We start from the raw sequence: 23,455 nt of genomic DNA, 5'->3' as shown, positions 1-23,455 counted from the left end.
GCACATAGCTGGGGCAAAGGTATCATGATGCATCCCTCATCACTTGCTGATCCAAGGTGGTGACTTTGTACCTCAGAGCCCCCAGAGGACTTCTTTTCTTCTTTGAATTTGCCCAATCTACTTTCTTGAGGCAAAAAGTTACTTCCTGTAGCAAGGAAATGACAGCCATGCCAGAAGAGCAGCCCTCATGGCAGACACCAGCACTCCCCATGCCTGGGGCAGGCAAGGGGCCATAAGACCCCTCTGTTCGCTGGTTGCTGATGGCACCTTTTGAGGAATGGAGCTGGGGAAGGAGCAGCGACACGGATGAGAGAAGACAGCTTCCCCTGTCCCTGCTCTGAGCTCTGGCAGGATCCTTGGTCCCAGGCAGACCCTGTGGACAGAGGCTTTGGAAAGAAAATAGAAGCTCCTTGCAAGAGACCCCCCCAAGGACATCCTCAGCCCCCAGAGCTGCAGGCCCCCATCCAAACACATCCAAGCCACAATCACAGGCACTAACCCTGAATTTCTCATTCACTAGTCGATCTTCAGAGTCTTCATCAAACTCCTTCTGAGGATACACATCGATCCCATTGGCGAGAAGATCAGCCATTATCTAAGGGGGAAGAGCAGAGAAACATGAGGACACACAGGCAGAGGAGCTGCATTCCCACCACAGCAGCTGCTCCCAGTTGACCCAAAAGGCTGTTGTGAGCAATGCCCACAGCAAAGCCTAGCAGCAGCATCTTCCCTCTGCATCCTAAACACTGCCCACCTTGGAGACAGACCTGAGTTTAATTGCTGCACACCTACCAAACCCTTGCCCTGGAATCTCTGCAAGAACCTGGTGCCAAGACATGGCTCAGGCTGAGAGTGAGATGAAGTTACATGAGCTGAGCGTTGCTTTGGAATTGAATAAGACAATACAAGCTGCACCAAACAATGGGAAACATCGCTGCCAGGCATGTAACCCAATGCTAAGAAGTTGCTTTCTGGTGTTTGTTTACACTTCTTGGAAAAGGAGTCACAGCAGGGATTGATCCAAAAGGACAGGGATACAGACAGCTCGGGAGAATGGCCTCTAAAGATATTGCTTCTGTGCAAGGCAAAGAGATGCTGAAATGGGATTCCTGAAATGGATGCAGGCTCAGCTCACCGGTTGCTCAGAGGCTTTCTACAAAGCTGCAAACCCCAACCCAGCCTGCGTGCTTCCTATGGCAATAAACTCCATGTCAGCCCTAGGTTGTAGGCTTGGAAAGGAGCAGATCAGCCCAGAGGAACCCCCAGCAGCCTCCCACCCCCCAGCCAAACCCACACACTATTTTTAGGGAAACAACCCAACAAAGCAACTCCAAAGGGCATCAGAGCCCATTCCACTAACTCAGTGCAATGCTGGCATCAACCTAGGTACCCTGCAGCCAGACTGGGGCTTCACCATCACCTGCCCACCCTGATCCAAACCTACAAACCTATTCTTCTCCAAACTAGCTACACTCCCAGGTACACACAGGGCTCTGCATTGGAAGCACACACCCAGGAGCGCTGGAGCAAAGGGAAAGGGTCCCAGCCTGTAACCTGGGCTCATTACCTGCCCTCTTGTTCGCACTACCAGATCTGGAGCCATAAGCATAAGGAGGATGAGCCCCTCGCAGAAGGGGCACTATAAACACTCCCTGTGGCTACGCGTTCTCCTTCCATCTGGGAGGATTTTAGGGGTCTGGTTACAATCAGGATGTGAGATAGGGTGAGCTCATCCAGAGCAGAGCCAGTGCAGAGCTGGAGAGCCAGGAGCTATCCCCACAGTCTGTCATTACACAAGGATGGTATCAGCAGCTGAGTGTGCCCAGGTGACATTTAAGATCCCAGACTGACTTTGCAGTCCCAGAGCCACCTGCCCACAGATGTATGGATACCTGCACATGGAGCCAGCAGTATGCAAAAGCCACTGCAGAGAGCAGATGTGGCACCATGGACACCCCATCCTCCTGCACCAGCTCCTGGAAGATCTCCATGCAGACAGGCACAGCCTGGATTACTTCTCAGCTCCATTGCCAGGCATCCTCTAGCTCACTGCTAAGAGAACTGCCTGCAGAGTTTGGATTCAGCCCCCAAAACCAGACTGGATATTTCAGTGTCTGATCCCATTTGTTAAGAACTGGGAGCATGGGTTTGGGAAGGGGTGGCTCACCCTCTTCTGTACAGAGATATTGAACCACCCATGGCTAATGTGCCAACTTTTCTGTAACTAATGGAGGTAGCCACTAAAACTGCCTTTTTTGGAAGACCCTCTTTCCCTTTGCTTCACTCCACTGCAATTCAAACTCACAGGCCAACGAGCTTGGTGGTTTGCTGATGTCTGCAGGGATGCTGAGAGCATCATGCCTGCAGCCACATCCATCAGCTACACAAAGGGATTTATAGCCCTTCTGAGCCCAAAAGTGAGGCATATCCACCTCTCAGCAGCCCATGCCTTGCTGTGGATTCAGATAGCTCTTCCTCAGCTCCCCACCACCAGCTCCTGACCAAGGCAACCAAGGGAATTTCATTCCTTGCTTTCTCCATAAATCTTGCCCAGCTGAGCTCTGCACACTCACACATCTGTTTTGCCTGGTTCCTGTATCAGTGCATGATGCTGTACAGGGAGGGTTTTCCAGCTTCTCCAGCAGCACCATCTACCTCCCAGTATAACAGAAACCAGCCTGAAAACAACACCGATAACAAAGGAGGCAGGAGAAACAGGCCCGGAGACTTAGAGCTCAGAACTTATCCTGCACTGACAAAGATCCAAGAGAAACACAAGGAACTGCTTGGACCACAGGCCTTTCCTCCGGCCACGTGGGATCGCTCAGAGCTGCAGCCGGAGGAATGTGCTGGGCTCGGGGCCAGGCACTCGCCTTTCCAGCCCTGACGGGGAGGATGAGGGATCTGGGAGGGGTAAAGGTGCAGGAGGGGATGGGGAGCAAGAGATGGGAGCCCAGAGAAGAGTTGCCAGGTCCTTACCCGTTGTTTGAAGTAGTCCCTCTCCTCCAGCGTTAACGTGTCGGCTTTGGCGATGACAGGGACGATGTTGACCACTTTGCTCAGGCGCTTCATGAACTCGATGTCGAGCGGTCGGAGCCTAAAAAACACAGCAGCAAAAGGGATTTGTGCACTGGTAGTGAGGTGGGGGCTGCTGCAATGCCCTGCAGAGGCATTCAAAGGCAAGGCACAGAGGAGGGATCCTTCCTTTAGGATAGGACAAAGGCATTTTCTTAAAAGCAGGTCTGGTTTGCAGACAAACACTTGAAACGTTTCCCTTTCAAAGCACCTCGCTATCGCCTGCAAACCCTCACAAAGCCCCATGAAGTGGGAGAGAGCTTTGATCTCTGTAGGGATGCTCAGCCACTGAGGATTGCAGGAACTTGCCCAAAGCTACGAGTGTCCTTGGCAAAGCTGGGCTGAGAACATGGGTGATGCTGTGCCCATGATGTACGAATCAAGCTGGAGAGAAACCACAGTGTGAAACCTCCTCCAGCCCTAGCCAAGCTGTCAACCATCATCCAGGGGCTATTCCTGCTCCTGTGCTGAGCACCAACCCACTGCTGTGCATGAGCCAGGACTGCATCTCACATGGGATTAAAAAAGGCTCTGCTAATTCTCCAGGACTCCCAGAGCACAGAAGAGATGCTGCTTGTTCCAGAGGGCAAAACCATCACAACATCTCTACAACAAAAGTCTCACTGGAGGAAAGCTGCAGATTTGCAAAACCCCAAAGAGCAGCTTTTGGGAAATCTCTCCCTGCTAAATGCTCCTGCTGTCAGCACGGACACAGCCTCTGGTGCCACACTGCTCGTGTCCCGGGCTGCAGTCAGCAATGGGGGCCTGGCCATGACCCTCCCTCCCTCTTCAGTCCTCCCTGAAGGTGCTTTTACTGCTGAGGGGTCCCAAACCAGCTTCAGGAAAAGCGCTCCTGGGAACACCTCCACTTGCTGGAGGTCCCCTTGGTGCCTCTGGAGGTGATGGGTGACAGCTGAGCAGATGCTGCCTTGAAGAAAGGAAACCTGGAGGTTGCAGAGGAAGCCAAGGCACAGGAACACCTGCAGGGTGCTCATGCACTAAGTAAGGAGCCTGTTTGGAGTAAAACCTCAGTGAAAGCACAGGAAGGTCAACACCAAAGCCCTGGAAACAAAGGGAAACCTCTCGTACATCCCCATGACCTCCAGTGACGGCATGTGTCAGCAGGACACAACCCAACTCATCTTTGGTGGGACTGGGGCAGAGAGAAGTCACATTTCAGAGGAGCTGTAGGCTTCAGACCAACCCTGTGCCACAAGCCAGAGGTCCATGGCAACGAGGAAGAAACTGAAACAAACGGGATGGTGACTTAAAATGCCCTGGTGCAAGCAGGGACCCAACAGAAGCCCTGTAGGGGGGAACACAGTGCAGAGAAGAGCAGAGCATAGCCAAGAGCAGCTACTGCCAACATGCTCAACCCAAACCCCACCGTGGTCTCAGGCCTCACGAAGGGCTCAGAGACCCCCCTACACCCATCACAGCTCCTGCAAACACAGCAAGAGACACACAAGAGCAAAGTGGGGGGAGCTGATCCTGCTCTTCTGCAGCCACAAGGCAGTGCCCCCATTCCATGAGGCCACCCCTGCCTAGTTCCATGCCTAGGGACGGGTGTCCAGCCCTAGAGAGACCCACTCAGCTCTGGCTGATCCCAAAGGAGCAGCTCAAGGCTGCTTTGGCAGAGCCAGCACTGGTGACCCAGGTGAACTTTCCCTGGTCAAACCCTAGGGATTGGGCTGGACCTGCCAGGCAGACCTTCCCTCCGCATGCTAACAGCAAACATAGCCCAGAGCACATCATTAGCCCAGCTCACGCTGTTAGCATGTGGATAAACGAGTTCCTAACACACATACTCAGGAGCCACAGATCACCCTGGGCCCCAGGAAAGAAAGAGTTTGGCTATTTAAATAGAAAAGAATAGGAAATAACACAGGGAAACCCCCACGGACACATCTAAGCAGACTTGCTGCTGGCAAACTTTGTTTGGAGCTCTGCATAATGTATTTCCCAGACCTCCAAGGAAGTAATGCAGTTATGCTCCTTGCCCAGCAGATTTCTTTCCCCTCCTCTCTTTGCTATTTTTCAAACAGTTTTTCCCCTTCTAAAAGCCTCTTCCCTACTGAGACCGTGTTCCTGCCTCTTTCATCAGCTTTTAGAGTGAAGACCAGGATGCACATCTGCACAATGCAGATGAATTAGCAGTCACTCAGACGTTTGAATTTCAGCTCAAGTGACCCATAACACTCATTGATACCTGGAGGATGCCAGCAGTGAGCCTGAGAGCAGGACACAGAGCCAGAGCCGGCCCACACCCTGCCCATGTCCAGGCACAGTGACCATGTCCCACACTGGTCTGCAGCCAAAGCCAGAAGAGCCCAAGGCACTTCAGCCATGACTTGCTGCTCCAATGGCCAAGTGCCTTGTCCATGGAGGTCACCTCCCATGGGCACCTCACTGCATCAGCCTGGAGAACTGGAAGGGAACCAAGGGGCTCCCCAGAAGAGCAAATTTTATGTTTAAAGGGAATTTTTCAAGTTTCTACATACTCCATCAACTCCTGCTGGGAAACCCTGAAAGACCCTAAGTATTTAAAAGAAAGTGATTCTTTTCACTAAGAACAAGACATGTCACTAGACGTCACATTCATGTGAAGACACCAAAGGATAATAAATGACTTAAGGTGATCATGAGTGCAGTCTGATGTGCACTAACCAGGCAATCATGGCCAAGGTCACAGTGGGGCAGCTTGGGATCTGCAGGGACCTGTTTTGGGTTTAACCACCATCACCATCCTGTGAGACAAGCCCCACATGCCAGCACCTGGTGAGGATTAGCAGTGAAACCCTTACATATACAGGCATGCAAGCCAGCAAGAGAAAGCTAGTTATTTCATTTCAGGTGCACGCAGTCTGCTCCAAACAGACCACAAAGGAGAAGGTACAGCTCAAGGAGGAAAAGCATCTGTTTTCTTTCCCCTTCTGCAGGTGGTCCCTGATATTAAACTGCAACTAGACACATCAATGCTTTTGGCTTTGGCGGAAGCAAGTGAAGGAGCTCTAAAGGCAGTGGACTGGAGAAGGAGATGCAGGACAGGATTCAGACCACCCTAGTCAGTCCTGGTTGCTCCCCCCTCCTCTCTTGCTATGGGGCTGGGAAAAGCAGTGCAGCTGGGTACACCTGGGCATGTTATTTCTGCATTGCCAGCACCCGCCACACATGGACAGGGTCTAACCAGAGGCTCATTCCTGCTGGTTCCCTTGAAATGCCATTACAGGAATCAAAACTCACAGTGAGCTACAGAGTTATTTCCTTTTGGTTGTGCCCCAGATCAAACAAGCAGCAAGAATGTGAGCTGCGCATTAAGCAAACACCAGGGAGCACCCAGCAGCCATCCAGCACCATCACCAGGACCCATCAGCCTGCTCAAGGGACCCGGTGGGCACCAAGAGGGGCAGCAAGCAGGGGTGTGTGGCTGTCCCACAGCCAACAGCTCTGGTACAGGCAGAAAAGGGGATGCAGGGACCAGGACAGTGTTTCAGAGTCCTGTTTCAGAGCTGAGCTTCACAGGGTCAGAGCCAAGCTATTTATTGGGTGGCACAGAGCCAGGCTTGCAGGGCTGCAGCCAGAAGCTACTGCCAGCACCTTACTCAGCCTTCGCAAACATGGTTTAGGGGAGTGTTACAAGAAGGAGAGGGTGTGTGCAAACTAGATGGGTTGCGAAGCCTGTCCTGAACTCCCTGCAAAGGGAGATGGCAGCAGAAGCTTCTCCACTGATTAACCCTCGAGCTGCCCAGATGGGAGGGCCAGACTGAGCCAGAGCCAAGCAACCTTCGCCTCCATCCTCTGACTCTGTGCACTCGGGTAACTTTGCTTTCTTTTTATCCTATTTCCTTTTCATTTAAGAAACATGTCACTGGCAGGCTGAGATGCTGCAGCAGCTGGGGCTATGTGCAAGGGAAGGGATGCTGAGTCCCATGCCATGCCCATCCATGTGAGCACAGAGGGACAGATGGGCACAAGTCACCACTGCTTCGGCTGCATGACATGGTGAACACAGCAGCTCCCCAAAGGCAATGCAAACAAGCCCTGTGGCTTGTCCTGTCCCAGGATGGATGGCACCAAGCACCCTGGGATGGCAAGCGGCATGGGGCACACACAGATGGTGCCATATAGACATGGTGGGTTAGGATGTTTCTAGTGCAGGTCCTTGAAGGACTACAAGCCACTGCCCTTGCCAGCACTGCTCCCTATTGGCTCCTGGAGAAGCCCGAGGCACCGCAGCAAGGACCTCAATGCCCTTCCCACACCCATCTGCAAGGGACCATGGACCACCTGCCCCATCAGGGGCCCAAACTCACACTCAGCCTCATGCTACAACCCCGAGACATGGGTCCCTAAATCCTTGTCCTTCAAAATGAGCATGATCCTCTTCTACCAGAACTGCCACAGCAGCTCCACCAAGCAGAAGTTGCCAGACCATCCATTCATGTCCATGGACCACAGGCAGTAACCTGGGCTTCACAAGAGAGCAGCAAGGAAAGCCAGTGCCCACTCAAGCTCACAGAGAAGCAAAATTTCACACTGACTTTGCTGTCCCAGTGGGGTTTTGTCCCTTTCACTCATTCCTCAGCTTATCTCCATCACAAGGGGACATGTGAGCCAGGGGCCAGCTCTGACACCGGGACAGGAAACCTCAGCCCCTGAGCCACGGCTGGGGCGTGTGTGATGGCCCCAGCCGGGCTATCAGGCTACAGAGGCGGAGGACCAGCACAGGGCTCAGCAACAGCAGCCTCCAACCGCCAGGCTTGCTCGGATATTGGAAACACATGTTCCTGGGAGAGAAAGAAACAAAGCAGCTGAATATCCCCACAACTGCTGTTAGCCGGCGGGTGAGAGAAACCAGAGCGCGCACTGGAGAGGCTCCAGCAGGGGACATGGGGATGGGGCTCCACACGGCTGCAAGTCTGCAGGGCCTAAGCATCAGATGTGCTTGGAAAAGTTAAAACACCCAAAGCAATGAGAAAAACCTAATGCTGCAGCACTCTGAGCTGCAGGGTCTGCAGATCAGGGCTGAGATAAGTGGGACCAACATGTCAGACTGGCTTAAAAATGTCATCTCCCTTTGAAACGTTTTTTGCTTTCTTGTATTAAACCATAAAGGTTTCGTCAGCCCCTTTTGCTCCCAATCGACAGCCAGTTACACAAGAAGAGCGTAACTGGCCCATGCAGTCATTTGATCCCAGTAAAGAATGCATTTTTGGTCTACCCACTGACAGAAGCAAAACAAAGTCTTTTCTATTGGAATAAATCTCTACATGGGGAAGGGGAAATGGCTGACATTAATACAGTGCTGGCGGTTTAAGTTTAGTTTTGAAAACGGACCCAAAAATCTCCCCATGCAGACAGAGCCAGAAGTGGAAGGAACTGACACAGATCAAAAAGAAACTTGGGTCTCGTTTTATGTTGTGACACTTTGAGCGCCCCAGATTTTCACTGTGGGCTATGTGCCTAGGAGGAAAAAAATAGAGCAAGATCTGGGCCTTTGATGCTGTCACTTGAGAAGTGCCAGAGCCAGGAGAGCTCTGCACTGAATAAACTCCATCCCACTTGCAGACTAGTCAAACAACCTACAAAATACCCTTAAAGGGTGAGGGTGTTTGCTCCCTCGGGAGTGGGAGGAAAAGCAGCTTCTCCCCTTACAAAGGCAGGAGCACAGCAAAAATGGTTAATGCTTTGTTTGCAAAGGCAGCCTTTCTGTCCAGTTTGAGAGCTTGGTGACTGGTGTCCATCCTCTGTCGAACAAACAAGGTGACCAAAGCAAAGCAAGCAGCTAACTCAGGGAGGCTTCAATAGCCCCTTGGAAGAGGAAACACCACATTCCTCTGGGTACAGCAGCTCTGCTCTGTTATTGTGAGGGCTCCAGCCTTAGGAAGGACATCTTCAAGCTGTCCTCAAGCTCCTCAAGTGCTCAGGAAACATCCCAAGGATGACTCTGATGGCTGAGCTGTCCAAGACTGAATGCAGGAGAGGGAAGGCCCGAGGACCTGAGCGAGGCGGGCAGGGTACTTACGAGTGGCCAGTGGCTGGGATGAAGTATATACAGCAGTGCACCCGCGTGTCGGGGATCCGCTTCTTCCGGTTAATGTTGATTTCCTCCTGCAGGTACTTCTCGTACTGGTCATTGATGAACTTCATGATGGGCTGCCAGCTGCAGAGAGAGAGGAACATGGGATGATGTGTGAGGGATCTGGATCACCCTGAATCCAGACTGTGTGAAGCAGAGTGCACCATGCCGCGGATGGCTCTGCATCCTACAGAATCCTATCAAACAAACAAACCAAAACACACACAGGGAATGTTTTAGGTCCTGTCAGTCCCCATTCATAGAGCAACTGCAGGGAAATCACAAACTTCACACATTCAACACTTGGCAACTCCATACACCACAGCAGGAGGGGATTTACTGGCTGGTGTAGACAAGCAAGTGCCTAAAAATCCTCCCTTGTCTCCTGAATACATCTGCTGAGCGGGGCATCACCAGGAGCATCCCTTGGCTCCTTGCACAGTGTCAGGGCACAGGAGAAAGAACAGCATCAAACCCCACAAGCCCAGTCTGGCTCATGGTGAGGAGAAGGCACCTGCCATCAGCCAGCCCTGCCCCTGCTGCCCACACAGGCAGCCACTGTTCCAGGGGCTGCTGGCAGAGCCTTCAGAGCCACATGAGCAAGGCCAGGGACTGGCCAGGCTGGCACACAGCTGCTCCCAGCCACAAACAAAGGTTGCCTCATGCCCGAACAGCAGGATGTTTGTGGGCAATCAGATGGTCCAGGATCAGCCCTGGGGAGCATGGCACTGCGCTGCCACCCACAACAACCCTCTTCCCTGCTCCCCACGGAGCACGGGTGGCACAGGACCAGGCTACAGCCCTCAGCACCAGCTCCAGGTCAGGATGCCCTGGGTCCTCTGCTCCAGTCCCCACACCAGCACAGCCAGCTCACCAGTTCTCATTGTTGATGTGGTCTCCAAAGCCCGGGGTGTCGATGACCGTCAGCTTCATGCGAACCCCCTTCTCTTCAATCTCTGAAATGGAGAGGGAAGCCAGTGCATGAGGGGAGCATCAATGGGTGCTCTGGCCAAGCCCACCCTCCCAAAACCAGCTGGAAGGCTGGAGCTTGCTCCCAGGGGAGAAACTAACCTTCAGGACTTTTAACAGGCACATATCAGCTCTCCAGAATAATGCATCAGTCCATCTGCCCTGAAATGCCACCTCCCCTGGCCATCTTACTTGTTCCCTTCCATCACAACTAAGCCAATGTTGGTGGATACACAAGAAAATCAGTGTTTTCTCAGCCCTGCAAGCATCTCTGGAGACACAAGGCAGAGCATGTCCGAAAGCCAAAGCACCAGGTGGGATCTATAGAGCCTCACCGTGAGTGATGGATTTGATTTCAATGGTCTTGGGGATCCTCTCTTCAGAAGTCGGCTGTACAGATTTCCGGCTGATTTTGGATTTGAAGAGGGTGTTGATTAACGTGGATTTCCCCAAGCCGCTCTGACCTGGAAGAGAGCAGGATAACCCAAGTCAGCACTCACTCACTTCCGGGCTACTTTTCCAGGGATGCTGACAGACTCAGCCTGCACCAGATCTGCCGGAGGGAGGTGAGAGGTGCAGCTGCTCCCCTGCAGCCCCCCCTGCTGAAGGAGCTCGAGTCCATGCTCCAGTCCATGCATGCTGTGGCCACAGGCACCTTCCTCAGCTCCAGAGCAGTTGGTTTGCTGAGTGTGAGGAGGTCAAGAGCATCCAGCCAAAATCACAGCAAACCCGAGGACAGGCAGACACCGACAGGGATGTTTCAAGGGCTCCAGTGACACCCAGCAGCCCTGGAGAAGGGCACAGGGACCAGAGAACCCCAGGAAGGAGCATCCCTTCCTCCTCTGCCTCCTGCAGCTTCCCCTGTCCAGCTCCACAGAGAAGATTTAGGAGCATCTTGGCAAGCCCTTAGCTGGACAGAATTAAGAGCAGCAACAGTTTTCCAGATCTCAGTCCTGCAGCATCTGCTGCTGCTTCCCTGATGGACTTGCTTTTGCAATCAGACCAGCTGGCTGCACAGAACCCTTTCAGCAGGTCTAGGCCAGGAGCTCCACTGAGTCCCACAAACAATATCCCAGGGAGCACATCGGATTCCACGACTTTAACAAAAACATCTTTTAGGAAGAGGTGCTTTCATGCTTTATATCCCAGAGCTGAGGCCAATCTGTGCAGAAAGGACACATGTCTCCAGACCAGTTATTCCATGAGACTGAAGAGCAACTTTTCCAGAGCAAAGAAAACAGAGGAACTCCTCAAAATGCAGGGAGCAGATGGTTGGTTTCAGAGCAGATGTTCTGTGGCCCCAGCAGTCATTGCAGGGCTCCAGCACACACCACAGGGGGCCCCTTCTGCCCCATTCTGATGAACCACATTGCAACCAGCTATTGCTGGTTTCCTCTACTTCCTCCAAGGCCCTGCCTGACTCATCCAGGTTGCCAGAGGCACCCAAGGGTAGGGTCAACCAGCACATCAGCACTGGGCATCACCTCAAGGCCAGTCCACTACTCGATCAAACAGCAGTTTAGAGCAGAGTGTACAATGCTGCCATTGGGAACCTGCGATCCAGCGCACTCTCACAGCTGGGTTATAGAAGAAACACATAGACCAGGCTGGGGTGATATGCTCCTGGTCCTCTGCTGCCTGAAAACACATGGGGCCAAGCACAAACAGGCCTGAAGCTGTGAATGCAGAAAGCCAAAGTGAAGCTCTCATTGCACTGCCTATCACTGAACAGAGCACGTGGGGAGACGAGGAAAGAGGGGTGAGAGGGCTAGAGCTCCTGGCAGTCCATTCCTGCCTGTCCAAGCTGCCGGAGCTGCACTGCCTGGAAAGAGACAGGGCTGAGAGCCACCATGACCATGGATGCGATGTCCCCCTCTGAACTCTGGGCACAGGCAGACCTTGCTGAGCAATGGACATGGTTACACCTGGGACATGATGGCCCCGGTGGCTGAGCACAGGACAGATCTGCTCCCACCTCCGCTGGTTTGCAGCCCTGAGCTGAAATCCGGCAGGGAAAGTGTGGCTGTTTCCCACTGAGCCCGGTCAGCTCTCTTCTTCCAGCTGCTCTGCACCAAAAGCTGAACACAAAAGATGTGCTTTGGGGGTTTTTAAGCTTAGACCTTTCTTCTCCTCTCTACAGGCTTAGAGGGTAAGGGGCTAAGCTGACCTCAGCATGAAGCCTCCTTTCAGGCTAGGGAAGCCCTTTTGGGCAGAAAGCTTTCAAAAAGCCCCACCACAAGGACACTGGCAGCACTGCTCCGTTCCTACCTCCCACACAGGATAAGTTGCCTCCTTCCTCTCTCCCCTCATCCATTCCACTGTAAACCAGGGACTGAACAATTTCAATGCAAGGACTAACAGCTTAGGCTGGGTGGGAATAAAGGAGCTAAACTAATCCCTAGAAGCCTGAACATCCTCTCTGGAAGTGCAGCAGGACAGGGGCTGGCGGCTGCCTCCCAGTCTCAGCAGAGCTTCCACAGGGGCACCCCCGAGGTGCTGCTGCCCTCCCGCATCTTCTGGGAGGGCCAGAGCTCCACTTGTTTATGCTGCCATGAATTCCCCAGCCTGTAAACAGTCAGCCCAGAGCCTGCCAAGGGAAGAACAATGTTTTCCAGCCACACTGTAGTACAGGCTTTCATACCACACACAGTGCTGCCAAGGCAAAGCTGGGCCCTTTACTCAACATCCCTCTGCATCTGCAAAGCGGAAAGCTGAGATGCTGCACAGCACAGGCTGCTTGGAATGATGGGTGCCTCTTCTGGCAGGGAAATAGGGGCCTAGCTCATGCAACCTTTCTTGTGGACTCTCAGGATCAGTGCTGCAATCCCTCTGCCATGGGAGTCCTGCTCCACAAAGGACTGTGTTTGTTAAAGAGCCTTGCAAGAACTGGTTCTGCAGTGACTGGGTTAGCAGCCATCCCCAGGCCTGGGGAGCCCTCTTCATAGATCAATTTTTGGATGAAAATATCAAAATGGGAAAGTCAGAGCATCAGCAGAACTCCCTGAGAGGCTACAGCACAGAATTAGCAAGCACCAGATCGATCCATGCTGTAACCCCAGGAGCTGCAGCAGCTCCTACCCCATGGGCACCTTGCACAAGCCTGCAGTCCCATTAGGACTCACAGGAGGAAGCAGGATGGTGAGGCCCCACTGGCACAGCATGGGCCATGGCCTGGGCTTTACTTTGCTCATCCCCCTGTGCTCCCCGAGGTTGAGGCAGGGAGAGCTGTTGCCTGCACAGCTCAGCCTCACTCACAAGAAGGGCTGTACAGCACCAGGCAAACACCCATACCTGGAAAAGAGCATAAAAGGCTCATTTCTTTCCAGTTTTCCCTCTCACCCAGTGTCCTGCAGTGCCCAGCTCCCCAGTACACCCAGCATTTTGCTGGTGAGCTGCTCATGCAGTCCCAGAGCAGAGGGGCTGCAGGAGCACAGACCCCCACAGCAGATGGGGGTCAGAGCAGCCAGTGGCCTCTGACTGAAATAAAACTGCTTCATGCCACCCCCCTGCAGCCTTGCAAAGCTGATGAACAGGAGCTTGTAAGCAGCAGGGTTTGGACACACAACCTTCCAGGCCTCTCTCCCCGCATGTGGACACCTGGGATGCTCCTTTCTGGAATGTGCCCATGGGTAACGCACCCCAAGACATTGGAAAACACATGGGACCAAGGCCATGTCCCACTGACAGCTTTAACGACAGCTGAACTCAAGCCAGCTCCTTGGGAGCAGGGTTTGCTGCCTCCTAAGGCAGCGACCCCAGTGCTGAGCTCGAGCTGCTGCTCCTGAGGGGCCTCCAGAGAGGCCAAACACCATCAGAGCAGAACAAACCCCACACGCTGACCACGTTGTGAGCAGCTGGTGCTGGAGGAGAACTCACCCACGACCATGATGTTGAACTCGAAGCCCTGCTTCATGGCTTTCCTTCTCATCTGCTCCAGGATGGCGTCGATCCCCACGTAACCAAAGTCCGCAGCCGGCTTCTCCGGCCGCGTCGGCGCCGCCTGCTTGGGGCCGGCATCCCGAGGAACGTCCGTCATGCCGGGTGCGTGGCTGGGAACTGCCTCTGGACCTGCAGAGGCAAGAGAGGGTGGTGAGGGGTGGCAGCAGTGCCAAGCACACAGGGATGCTGCTGCTCCTGGCAGGGAAGGAAAGGAGCTGCCTGTGCAGAGACTCAGGACACAAAGAGGCTAAGAGGGAGGAGGCAAATGGGATCTTCTTTCACCTGTAACTATACTGAATTTGGGCTTCCCCTTCTTAGCTTACTGGATTCGCCTTGATCTCTGCCCACATCACCAAGCCTGCCACTGCAAAGGGATGCTGCTGTCAGAGCAGGAAGCATAGCAGGAAGCAGCAGATCTGCCACCAAAGAGTGGAACCCGGCAAGGAGAAAGTCCTTGGCCCAAGGCTGGAGTTTACTTAAGTGAGTGATGAAGACCTTTAGCAACAGAGCCATACCCAGGCACTGCAGTGAAAGCCTTGCAGTCCTACACAGCCTGCCTGCTCCCCTACCACTGTAATTACAGTGCTATACAGACTGCTGCTGGGAATGCCTCGTGGCCACGTTTCAGGGAACAGGGTGGCTCTGAGGACATAGAAAAGTCCTCAGCATCTATGAACATGTGCCCTCCTCCAGCTCCGGCTGACACAGTGCAGAGGCTGCTGGCTCTGGCTTGCAGAAAACCCCAAACCAACACATCGGCATCAGAACGGGTCATGCCAGACAACACCCCCACAGCCACAAAGCTTTTGTGATCTTGCTCTAATTCTGCCTGAGGAAACCAAACCCTTCAGCTTCCTGCAGAGACAGGGCCATCATCAGCTCTGCAAGACAGCTCCAGGTCAGCAAAGCGCTTCAGAAGCAGATGTACACCCACAGCTTCCTAACAGAGTTCAGGGAACCATCCACTCCCTGAAGCACCAGGAGCATCTGACACCAGGAAGGACAAACTGACCCTGATGCACTAGTGGGAGATTCAGTCTGCTCCCACCCAGCCCCAGCTCCTTCATGTTGCCCACAGTGGATATAGCAAAGGCAGAACATGGATAAGGTCAGCTGGGTCCCTGCAAGCTCTGGAAATATCAGCTGTGCAGAGCAAGCTGTTCTGGTGCAGGCATGGAGAGGGGGAGTCTCTGCAACCATCAGCCTGAGCAAGCATTTTATCCTTGTTAAGCTCTTTGCAATGCATATTTATGATGATGCTGATGATGTAGATTTGAATTAGATATCAGGAAGAAGCTCTTCCCTGTGAGGGTGCTGAGGCGCTGGCACAGGGTGCCCAGAGAAGCTGTGGCTGCCCCATCCCTGGCAGTGTTCAAGGCCAGGCTGGACACAGGGGCTTGGAGCAGCTGCTCAGTGGAAGGGGTCCCTGCCCGTGGCAGGGGTTGTAACCGGATGAGCTTTAAGGTCCCTTCCAACCCAAACCATTCCATGATTATTTGCAAAGGTTTTACTGCAAAGTCTTCCTCCTCCTGCCTTCAAAGAGCAACAGGGCTCTCAGCTCAGTTTCTCAACCCCACTGTTATTTCTGGCCTTTGATGAAGTGCTGCCTGCTTTCCTCTCCCACCCTCCAAAGGGCTTTGTAGGAGCACGGCTGGTCCAAAGGGGCTCCTCCAAACACAAGCCCACCATCCCTTCTCCAGTGATGGCAGGAGCAGCGTCAGACAGAGCCTGCTGCGGTCTGCAAGGCGGAAGCGCTGGTTTCCTGCGAGCACAGCACACTCTAACATAGGCTAAGTAGAAAAATGTACAGCAAAAGGATAAAAGCAAACCCAAAACTGATCCCAAGGACTGTTGGGTCACTTTGAGCACTTTTTTCCACCAACACTCAATCCCAGGCTGTGCAGACCAGTGTACTCACAGAGCTGCCAGAGAGCAAACACACATGGTAGCAACATGCTCCTCTGGGGAACACATGGATTCAGGCTATTGCACAGCTGGAAACGTGCTGCCACACTGCCCCTTTCAAAGCTGATCAATGTGGCATGCCTGAGGCCTCATGGCAGATCCCAAATGAGCCTTGTCCCAAGATGGCAAGGCCAAAAGTGGAGAACCCCCCCTTAGATACCACTAGGAAAAAAAACAACTAAATCAGATGGAAAATATGCTGCCACCAGCAGCAGGGCTGGGTTATGCAATGGCTCCAACTTCTCCTTGCATGCATGGGAGAGAACCTGAAGCATTCTAGTCCTGCTGGATGGGACAGCAGCCTGGGAAATCGGTGCAGATAAGGTCCAGCAGCATGCACCAAGAAACAAAGAAATTAAAGAGAGCAGAAAGCCATCCTCTGCATGGGATGAAGGCCAGGAGCATCTCCAGCACCTCCTGGCTGCTGCTTCTCCAGCAAGCTCTGCTAAGGAGCAGCAGGCAAAAGGGTGACCCTGTCCTGGGCAGGCGGATGTGCAGGCAAACCTGTCCCCAGCACAGGGAGCAGAAGCTGCCTCACCACATTGCTTTCAGTGTGTGAGAAGGAGGCTCCCTGGGCCCCAGCAAGACAAAAGGCACAGGAAGCGCGGGTGATGGCAGGCAGTGGTTTGTCACCTGCAGAGCATGCAGGCTCGCTGCCACCCGGGATGCCCCTCAGCAGCACAGCCCAGGGGCAGCACAGCAGAGGCAGGATGCGGCCAAGCCACAGGACCACTCCATAGCACAGGCAGGGGGGGATGCTGTGCTGGGAGCGCTCCCAGCAGACACTTGTCTGAGACAGAAAGACCCTAGAAATAAACTGGATCAGCAGCAGTGGCTGTCCAGGGCGCACCATGGCCAGATCCTATACTGGTCTGACCCATTGTGCTCTTTGTGGGGATAGTGCCAAACCTGCAGCATTCCCCATGCCAGCATCACTGAGCTGATCCTTCCAGAGAACTGCAAGGAGGGATGGACTGATAAAGACCCTATACTATCAGAAATTCCTGACTGCCACCGGGTCCCTGACAAGAGCAGGCACAGACCCCACACACCACTGCTTCACTGCTTGCTTGGCTGATGGGGGCAGAGCCTGCAGCTCCCTCCTGCTCACATGTTCCTGGATAAGCATGAAGCACACAGGAACACGTGCTTGTGCCATATTTAGACCTCCCCTGCCAGGGAAACCCTCTCCACATGTGCACAGATGTTGAGACTGTCAGGGCAGTGCTGCACAGAGCGGGACCAGGCCCACGGCTCCAGCCTGGGCACCAGCCTGACTCAGGACAGCTGCTCCAAAGCTGACTTTGCCAAAGGCTCGGAGCTGCTGTGTTGTAATTGATGTGTGTCAGGCATGAGCCAAACCCAACATCTGCAAAGCAGCTGATGAAAGGCACCCCGCAAGGAGGGGAGCCCCAGGAGCCCCCCGGGAGCCCCCCTGCTCCTCCAGCCAGCTGGATGCTGTGCACGGGATGGGATTTGCGGAATGCTGCACTGATGCCACTGATGCAACATCCCAGGTCAGCTGCAGGCACAGGATGCAAAAACAGGCCTTGGGCTCACCCGGAATGCCTGGCAGTCCTCATCGAGGATCTGGGAAAGGGTTTGGTAGAACAGTGTTTCCACTGCAGATATATGAAGGTCAAATAATCCTTGGAGAGGCTGGACTGGGAACATCTCACATACCCCAGCTCCTGGCTAGGCCCAGCAGCTCCATGCTCTGCTCCAGCAACACATGGAGAGTGGGATGCTGGTGATCCAGAAAGGCAGAGCTGACCCTGCACTGGTCATGGACCTGGTTCTCAGCAGCTCCATGAAGCCGTCAAGAGAGGCCAGGAAGTGCACCTGGGCATGGCCCCACCACCAGACTCAAGCCATTCACACACCGTGCAGTTGTACACACAGTCAACGGAGAAATGCTAATGCTTGCTGAGGAAACCAAAGCAACATCCCTGGATGCAGTGAGCTCCAAGCATTTGACACCTTTTGGTGATTCTGCAGCCGGTTCTGCAGAGCTACAAGCATTCAGGACACTGCAGTGGGATAAACCCCATTCCCCCCACACAACAGAGACTGGGAGCACTAAGGGCTTCCAGGTTTGCTGGATGGGTTCATGTGAATGCAAAGATTCCCAGCAGCAAGCAGTGGTACACTGGGGTGTGAGAACATAACAGCTTCCCAGGCAGCTGAGCATCCACAAGGGATACTCAGCTTTCCAGGGAGCAGTGTGCAGCAAGTAACCTGTCAATTTTTGGAAGCAGCAATCTTACCAAATTGTGCCTGTAGGGTGTAACTGAGATATTTTTGGAACCAAAGGGTGAATTTATAGTTCCTGGTTAACTACAGCCAGCCACAGGGACTGCACAACCCTCCCCTTTGCACACCAGGCTAGTGACCACAAGCTATGGAAATGGATCCCACTTGTGGAGGAGGTGGCAGGGCCACAGCTTTCTCTTCCAAGGGGACAGGAGTCAGGAGGGAAGAGGCGGCAAAACCAGGGCTGGATGCAAACCCAGGCACTGCTGCCAGTCAGAGCCACTGCGGGACTTCCCAGTGCTGCACGCAGCAGATCCACACTGGTCCCAGAGGGATGTGTGGGTACCAGGGAATGCTAGACACAGCTTGTGCTGAAACTGCACCCTGGAGGAGAGCTCAGCTTGGCACACAGAGCCACCACCACAGACCCTGCAGCACCAAACTGTAACTTAGGGACATTTCTATTGTTCAGTTGCGATTTATCTGCACTGGCTGGCACAGCCAGGCCCAAGCTGGAGCTTGTCCCTCGCATCCCTGGGCACGAGGCTATGGTCTCAGGCTGGCCACCAGCCCAGGCCCACCTACCAACCAGTTACATTTCCTTCTCAGCTTGTATCTCCACTCAGGTGCCAACAAACATGACCCAGAAACAAGGGAGGATGCTGAACTACACTTAGACCAAATCAACCCAAGAGCTGTCAGAGAGGTGTCCAGGTGCCTGCTGAGCATGGAAGATGCTCCAGGTTTCAAGGCTTCTACTCACATGACAGGGGGATTAATCCATTTTGAGATCAGAAAGGAAGCAGTGATTTGTGCTCTGGAGCAAGCACTTCAGTAGGTGACCAGACAGGGCTATAGCACTGAGCCATGGGCACAAGCCACGGACACACACAGCATGTTGAACCATCCCAGCTCGCTCCCACATGCGCTTCCGTCCCCTCCCCACTCCGGAAACAGTCCTCCACAGCTCACCCCTCCAGCTCACCCCTCACTAGCTCTTTCATTTACAAGAGATGGATGCTCCAGGGCTCCCCACCACTGCTTCCCTTCCGGCTTAACCCTCCAGCTGCCACAAGGTCCAGTCACGGGTGTTTCTAGGCTGGGATGCAGCGAGCTCATCCCAGAGGTCAAACTGTGGTGCCAGCTCTGCCCGGATGCAATTTCAAGTGTTCACAAAGTGCCAGCTGGAAGCTCAGGCACAAGCCCCTGTGCTGCCTTGGGGCACCCCAGATATGATGCAAGGCCTGTACCCCCCATAACACCATGCCCCATTCACACACGTGCCAGCCCTTGCAGCACAGCCGGCAACTGTACATCCTCATTTCTTCAACCACGTGAGGCAGCAGCCCTAAACCACCTACAGAGACCCGCAAGGAGTTGTTATGTTCTTCTCTTGTTTTCCCAGAGAAATGTAAAAGGAAGGAGATGATCATAAATAATTCCAAGTCTTGTCTGCTCCAGTCTTGCAAACTGAGCCTTGGGCACGTGGAGGGCTCTGGCCACCCAGCCCCAAGATGTCCCTCCATAAGCAGCTTCCCTGGAGGTACAGTGAGAGCTGACCCCAAGACCAGCCCTGCCTCTCTGGGCATGACCCCATCACCAGGGAACCCTCCTGCACACCAAGACCAGCAAAAACTACTCCATCAGCCAGCCCCACGCAGCCTTTACTCCCTGCAGACATGCTCGGGGTGCCCGAGGACCCCCATAGAGCTGACTCCCTGGTGGGTCTGGGGAGAGGACCCAAGCCCCGTCCATCCTGAGCGATGGTGTTCACAGGAGGGATGTGGAGGACCCTTCCCAGCCGCGGGGTGAGCGCAAGCACCTCTCACCCGCCACTGCTGCTCCGCAGAGCTCTTGATGTTGAAAACAAAGAAGCCGGCCGCGCTCCACAGCCTCAGCTCGCCAGAAGAGCGCTGCAGGAGGAATCTGTCCGGCCCCGGGCCCCCATGGGCACCTCGCACGGGCACCTCCAAACCCGGCTGAGCTCCCCCGCTGACTTCTGCAGCTACAGCAGAGGGAAAAGCAGCACCCCGAGGTGCGGGAGTAACCCGTGCTCAGCGGGTGGGGGTTACACCCGCAGGCTTAGTTTAGCTTGTAATGCTTTTCTTTTGCTTGGGGTTTTGTTGTTGGGTTTTCCACCTTTTTTTGGTGTTTTGGGTTTTTAGGGGTCACGTTTTTGTTTCTTTCTTCTCGGGTGTTTTCACGAAGGGCAGCTCTGTCCCAGGCGCCCCAGGAGCCCGTTTATGGGGGGCAGCAGCGCGGGCAGGGCCGCCGGGACCCCGCAGGAGGTTCCCCCCCTGCCCGGACAGAGCCGCTATTCATCCCCGGACAATGCCGGCATCGCGGCCAGGCCTCCCCGAACAACGGCCCCTCCTGGGGGGATGCGCAGGGGCGAGGGGCCGGGCGGGAGGTGCGGGATGAGCCCCGCCGGCTCCCCCCGCCCCGGCTCCCCCCCCCCCCCCCATCCGCACTCGGGTGTCCGGGGCCCCGCGTGGGAATCGGCGGGCCCCCCCCCTCGCTCTCAGGCCCTTCCCCTGATTAATTCACCCCCAAAACCACTTCCCCCCCTCCATGAGCCCCTCTCAGCTCCCCCCACCCCCGGCACCGGCAACTCACCCGCGGCGGCGGCGGCTCCGGCAGCCGGCGGCTCCCCGCCTCCTCCCGCGCTGCCCTCCGCCTCCTCCCCCATCGCCCTTCCTCCTCCTCCTCCTCCTCCCCCATCACCCTGCCTCCTCCCCCGCTGCCCTCCTCCCCCTCCAGCCCGGCCCGGGGGGATGGAGCCTCTATCCCGGGAAGTTTGCTTCACCCCAAGGCGGTTTCCAGCTCCCGGCGCTACTGGGGGCCCATAGAGGAACAAAGGCGGAAGGGTTTGGGGAAACCCGCTGGGGACTTCCATTGGGAAAAGCGAGGCTGGGACAAAGTCCCATCCCGAGCAGCCCAAGGGGCAAGGGCACGTCCCCAGCGCTGAGCACAGCCCTCGGTGCTCCGGGATGAAACTTGCCTTTTGCTTCCCAGCGTCCTGGAATTCCCGCAGTAGGGATCGACACCTGGCGCCGGTGGGTGTTAACGCCGCCGACCGTGGGCTCCCTTTGCTCCGCAGCTGTTTGAAAACCCCTGGGCCACATCTGGAGACAGCAGCCTACACACACCAGCCTGGCTGCTCTTTAAAATCATGTCCGTTACGCTGAACAAAGATATTATCGGTCTCCACAAGTTCTTCCTGCCTTGTATCTTGATTACCAAAGCCTCACCAGCACCACCTCTCCCACCAGTGGAAAGGGCAGCATCAAGCTGCATGGTGCAGGGAGGTGACTGCATCTCCTGACCCTGCTCCCACCACAGATGTGAGGTCCTGGCCTGATCTGGTGAGGGTTGAAGCCCCCTCGGTTCCATTCAGCAGGGGCAGAAGGGCTCTCTCTCCCTTCACTGTCACCATTGCAAAGCCAACCTGGCTCTTTGGGACCCTGGTTCTGGTGTGTCACTTTGACCTATCCTATGATGTTGGGATGATTTTTCCCCCAGCTCCCTGCAGTTTGCAGATCTGCTTTCCCAGACAAAAGCCTGCAGGCAACAAAAGGGCTAAACTGGATTTGCACATTTGCAGTCCTCAGTACCCAGAGGACTTAATTTCCCATGCACAGCCCCTAGGCCAGGGGCTGGTACTTCTCCATCCCTTTTGACCTGTTATCAGCATCACTGGCCACTGGCAAACTACTTCTCCAGAGGCAAACCCTGCTGCCCATGTCAGCAGCATCACAGCCTACCCTGTTTGTAACCCGTGTCTCTCTCGTGGCTGTCACCTCCCTTCTCTCTTTCCAACCACCAGCAGCAACAGCTCTGAGAAACCTCCACACCAGCACCCAGGCAGGAAACCCAGCCTCAATCTGCTTACACTGCAGCTGTGCATAGCCTTCTGCTGGATTACACCACTTTTTATGATTTAATAAAGCTTTAAGCTTTAACCCCTATCAGTGGGCATTAGTGTTTTAATCTCCTTAATCTCCAGGAAAATCCAATGCTAGATGCCAAAGTGGGCTTGCCCGAGGAGCAGCTGGGTCTCTGCAAGTCCCTCCAGCCTTGCATTAGCTGGAGAAAGGCAGGAGCAGAGGGGGGAAAGCAGCTCAGCAAAGCTCTGCTGTGCTCACTCAGATCCTGTGCTTGCTTGGGGCATCTCAGGTGCACATGGGCTTTGCAGATGTGATTCACTCTCCACGTCCCTACCCTCACATTAACCACATCTGTAGTTCTGTGCAGGTGTTAAGCATCCAGCATGTGGTTCACATGCCCAGACCAAGGCCTGGGTGAATCCAGGATGCTCAGCCACATGAACCAGCTCCTCTGTAGTACGTTTTCCCATTGAAACCATGTGATGTTTTAGTCTTACCTGTGAGGGGGGGAAACAAAACCAACAGACTATAGAAAAGTTCCCCTCTCGGTCACTGAAGCTCTGCAGGAGGAGCAGGACAGAGCTCACGCTGTACAAGTTGTTTTTCGGATAGAAAATACTTTATTTCAACTCATATCTCATCCTTCTCAGAAACAATCCAAGGGAGGGGAGCAAGCAGCTCAGGACAAGAAAATACCATCCTTGGCCTCAAAGCAAATAGATACATTAGGCTTTGACACCTGTGTTGTCCTTATGAAGGCTCTTGGGGGGCTTTGGGGCTGTTTGTGTAGAGGAGGCACTCGCAGAGTGACAGAGAGACACCTCAGAGGTTTGTTACCCCAGGAGCATCTCTATTCCTGCCTGGGACCATGGCCCTGCCGTACTTGTTCTCCCACTGCTTGTTCCTGGCTGCAAGAGCTCACTCTGCAAACAGGCAGGACCTACCAGAGGAAGGAAGCAGCCTTACCCCTATGGTGCAGATGAACAGGAGAAGGATTAAGTGACTCACCCAGGGTCGTGCAGAAAAGTCACAACGAAGCCAAGAGCTTTATCCACATCCCCTACTCAGAGCTTTAAAATCCCAAAGTTATTGCTCTTCTCTTACAAATAAATGATAATCAGAGTTTGAGAGCAATTCTAGTGAGGCTCTCTTGCTGTTGCAATTCCTACCAAGGGTTTTGAACTACCTACAGATCCAGTTCCTAATCTTGCAACTAATCCAAAACAAGGAAGATTCCTGCCTGCCTTATGCAGGTCCCCATATCACAGCCACACTGCACAGGGTGCTA

General features: G+C 54.2%; 1 protein-coding gene across 6 annotated transcripts in view; it reads right to left on the bottom strand.

The window, feature by feature from the left end:
* The window catches only part of SEPTIN9 (septin 9), a 132,653-nt gene that overhangs the window by 5,054 nt on the left and 104,144 nt on the right, over positions 1 to 23,455 (bottom strand). For 5 of the 6 annotated variants that reach the window (XM_031044815.2, XM_031044817.2, XM_034067425.1 and 2 more), the window contains 6 exons: positions 14,000 to 14,191; positions 10,459 to 10,587; positions 10,029 to 10,110; positions 9,101 to 9,238; positions 2,980 to 3,097; positions 500 to 595 (listed from right to left, as the gene is read on the bottom strand). In XM_031044815.2, coding sequence (XP_030900675.2) covers positions 500 to 595; positions 2,980 to 3,097; positions 9,101 to 9,238; positions 10,029 to 10,110; positions 10,459 to 10,587; positions 14,000 to 14,191 — 755 coding nt within the window. Of the gene's footprint in view, positions 1 to 499; positions 596 to 2,979; positions 3,098 to 9,100; positions 9,239 to 10,028; positions 10,111 to 10,458; positions 10,588 to 13,999; positions 14,192 to 20,896; positions 20,962 to 23,455 lie in introns of those variants that run through there. The other variant, XM_034067426.1, reaches the window with a different exon arrangement.

This window comes from Melopsittacus undulatus, chromosome 11, assembly GCF_012275295.1.
Source record: "Melopsittacus undulatus isolate bMelUnd1 chromosome 11, bMelUnd1.mat.Z, whole genome shotgun sequence".
NCBI classification, from domain to species: domain Eukaryota; kingdom Metazoa; phylum Chordata; class Aves; order Psittaciformes; family Psittaculidae; genus Melopsittacus; species Melopsittacus undulatus.
Note: the sequence above shows the minus strand (reverse complement) of the source record. Positions and strands in the feature narration are given on the sequence as shown.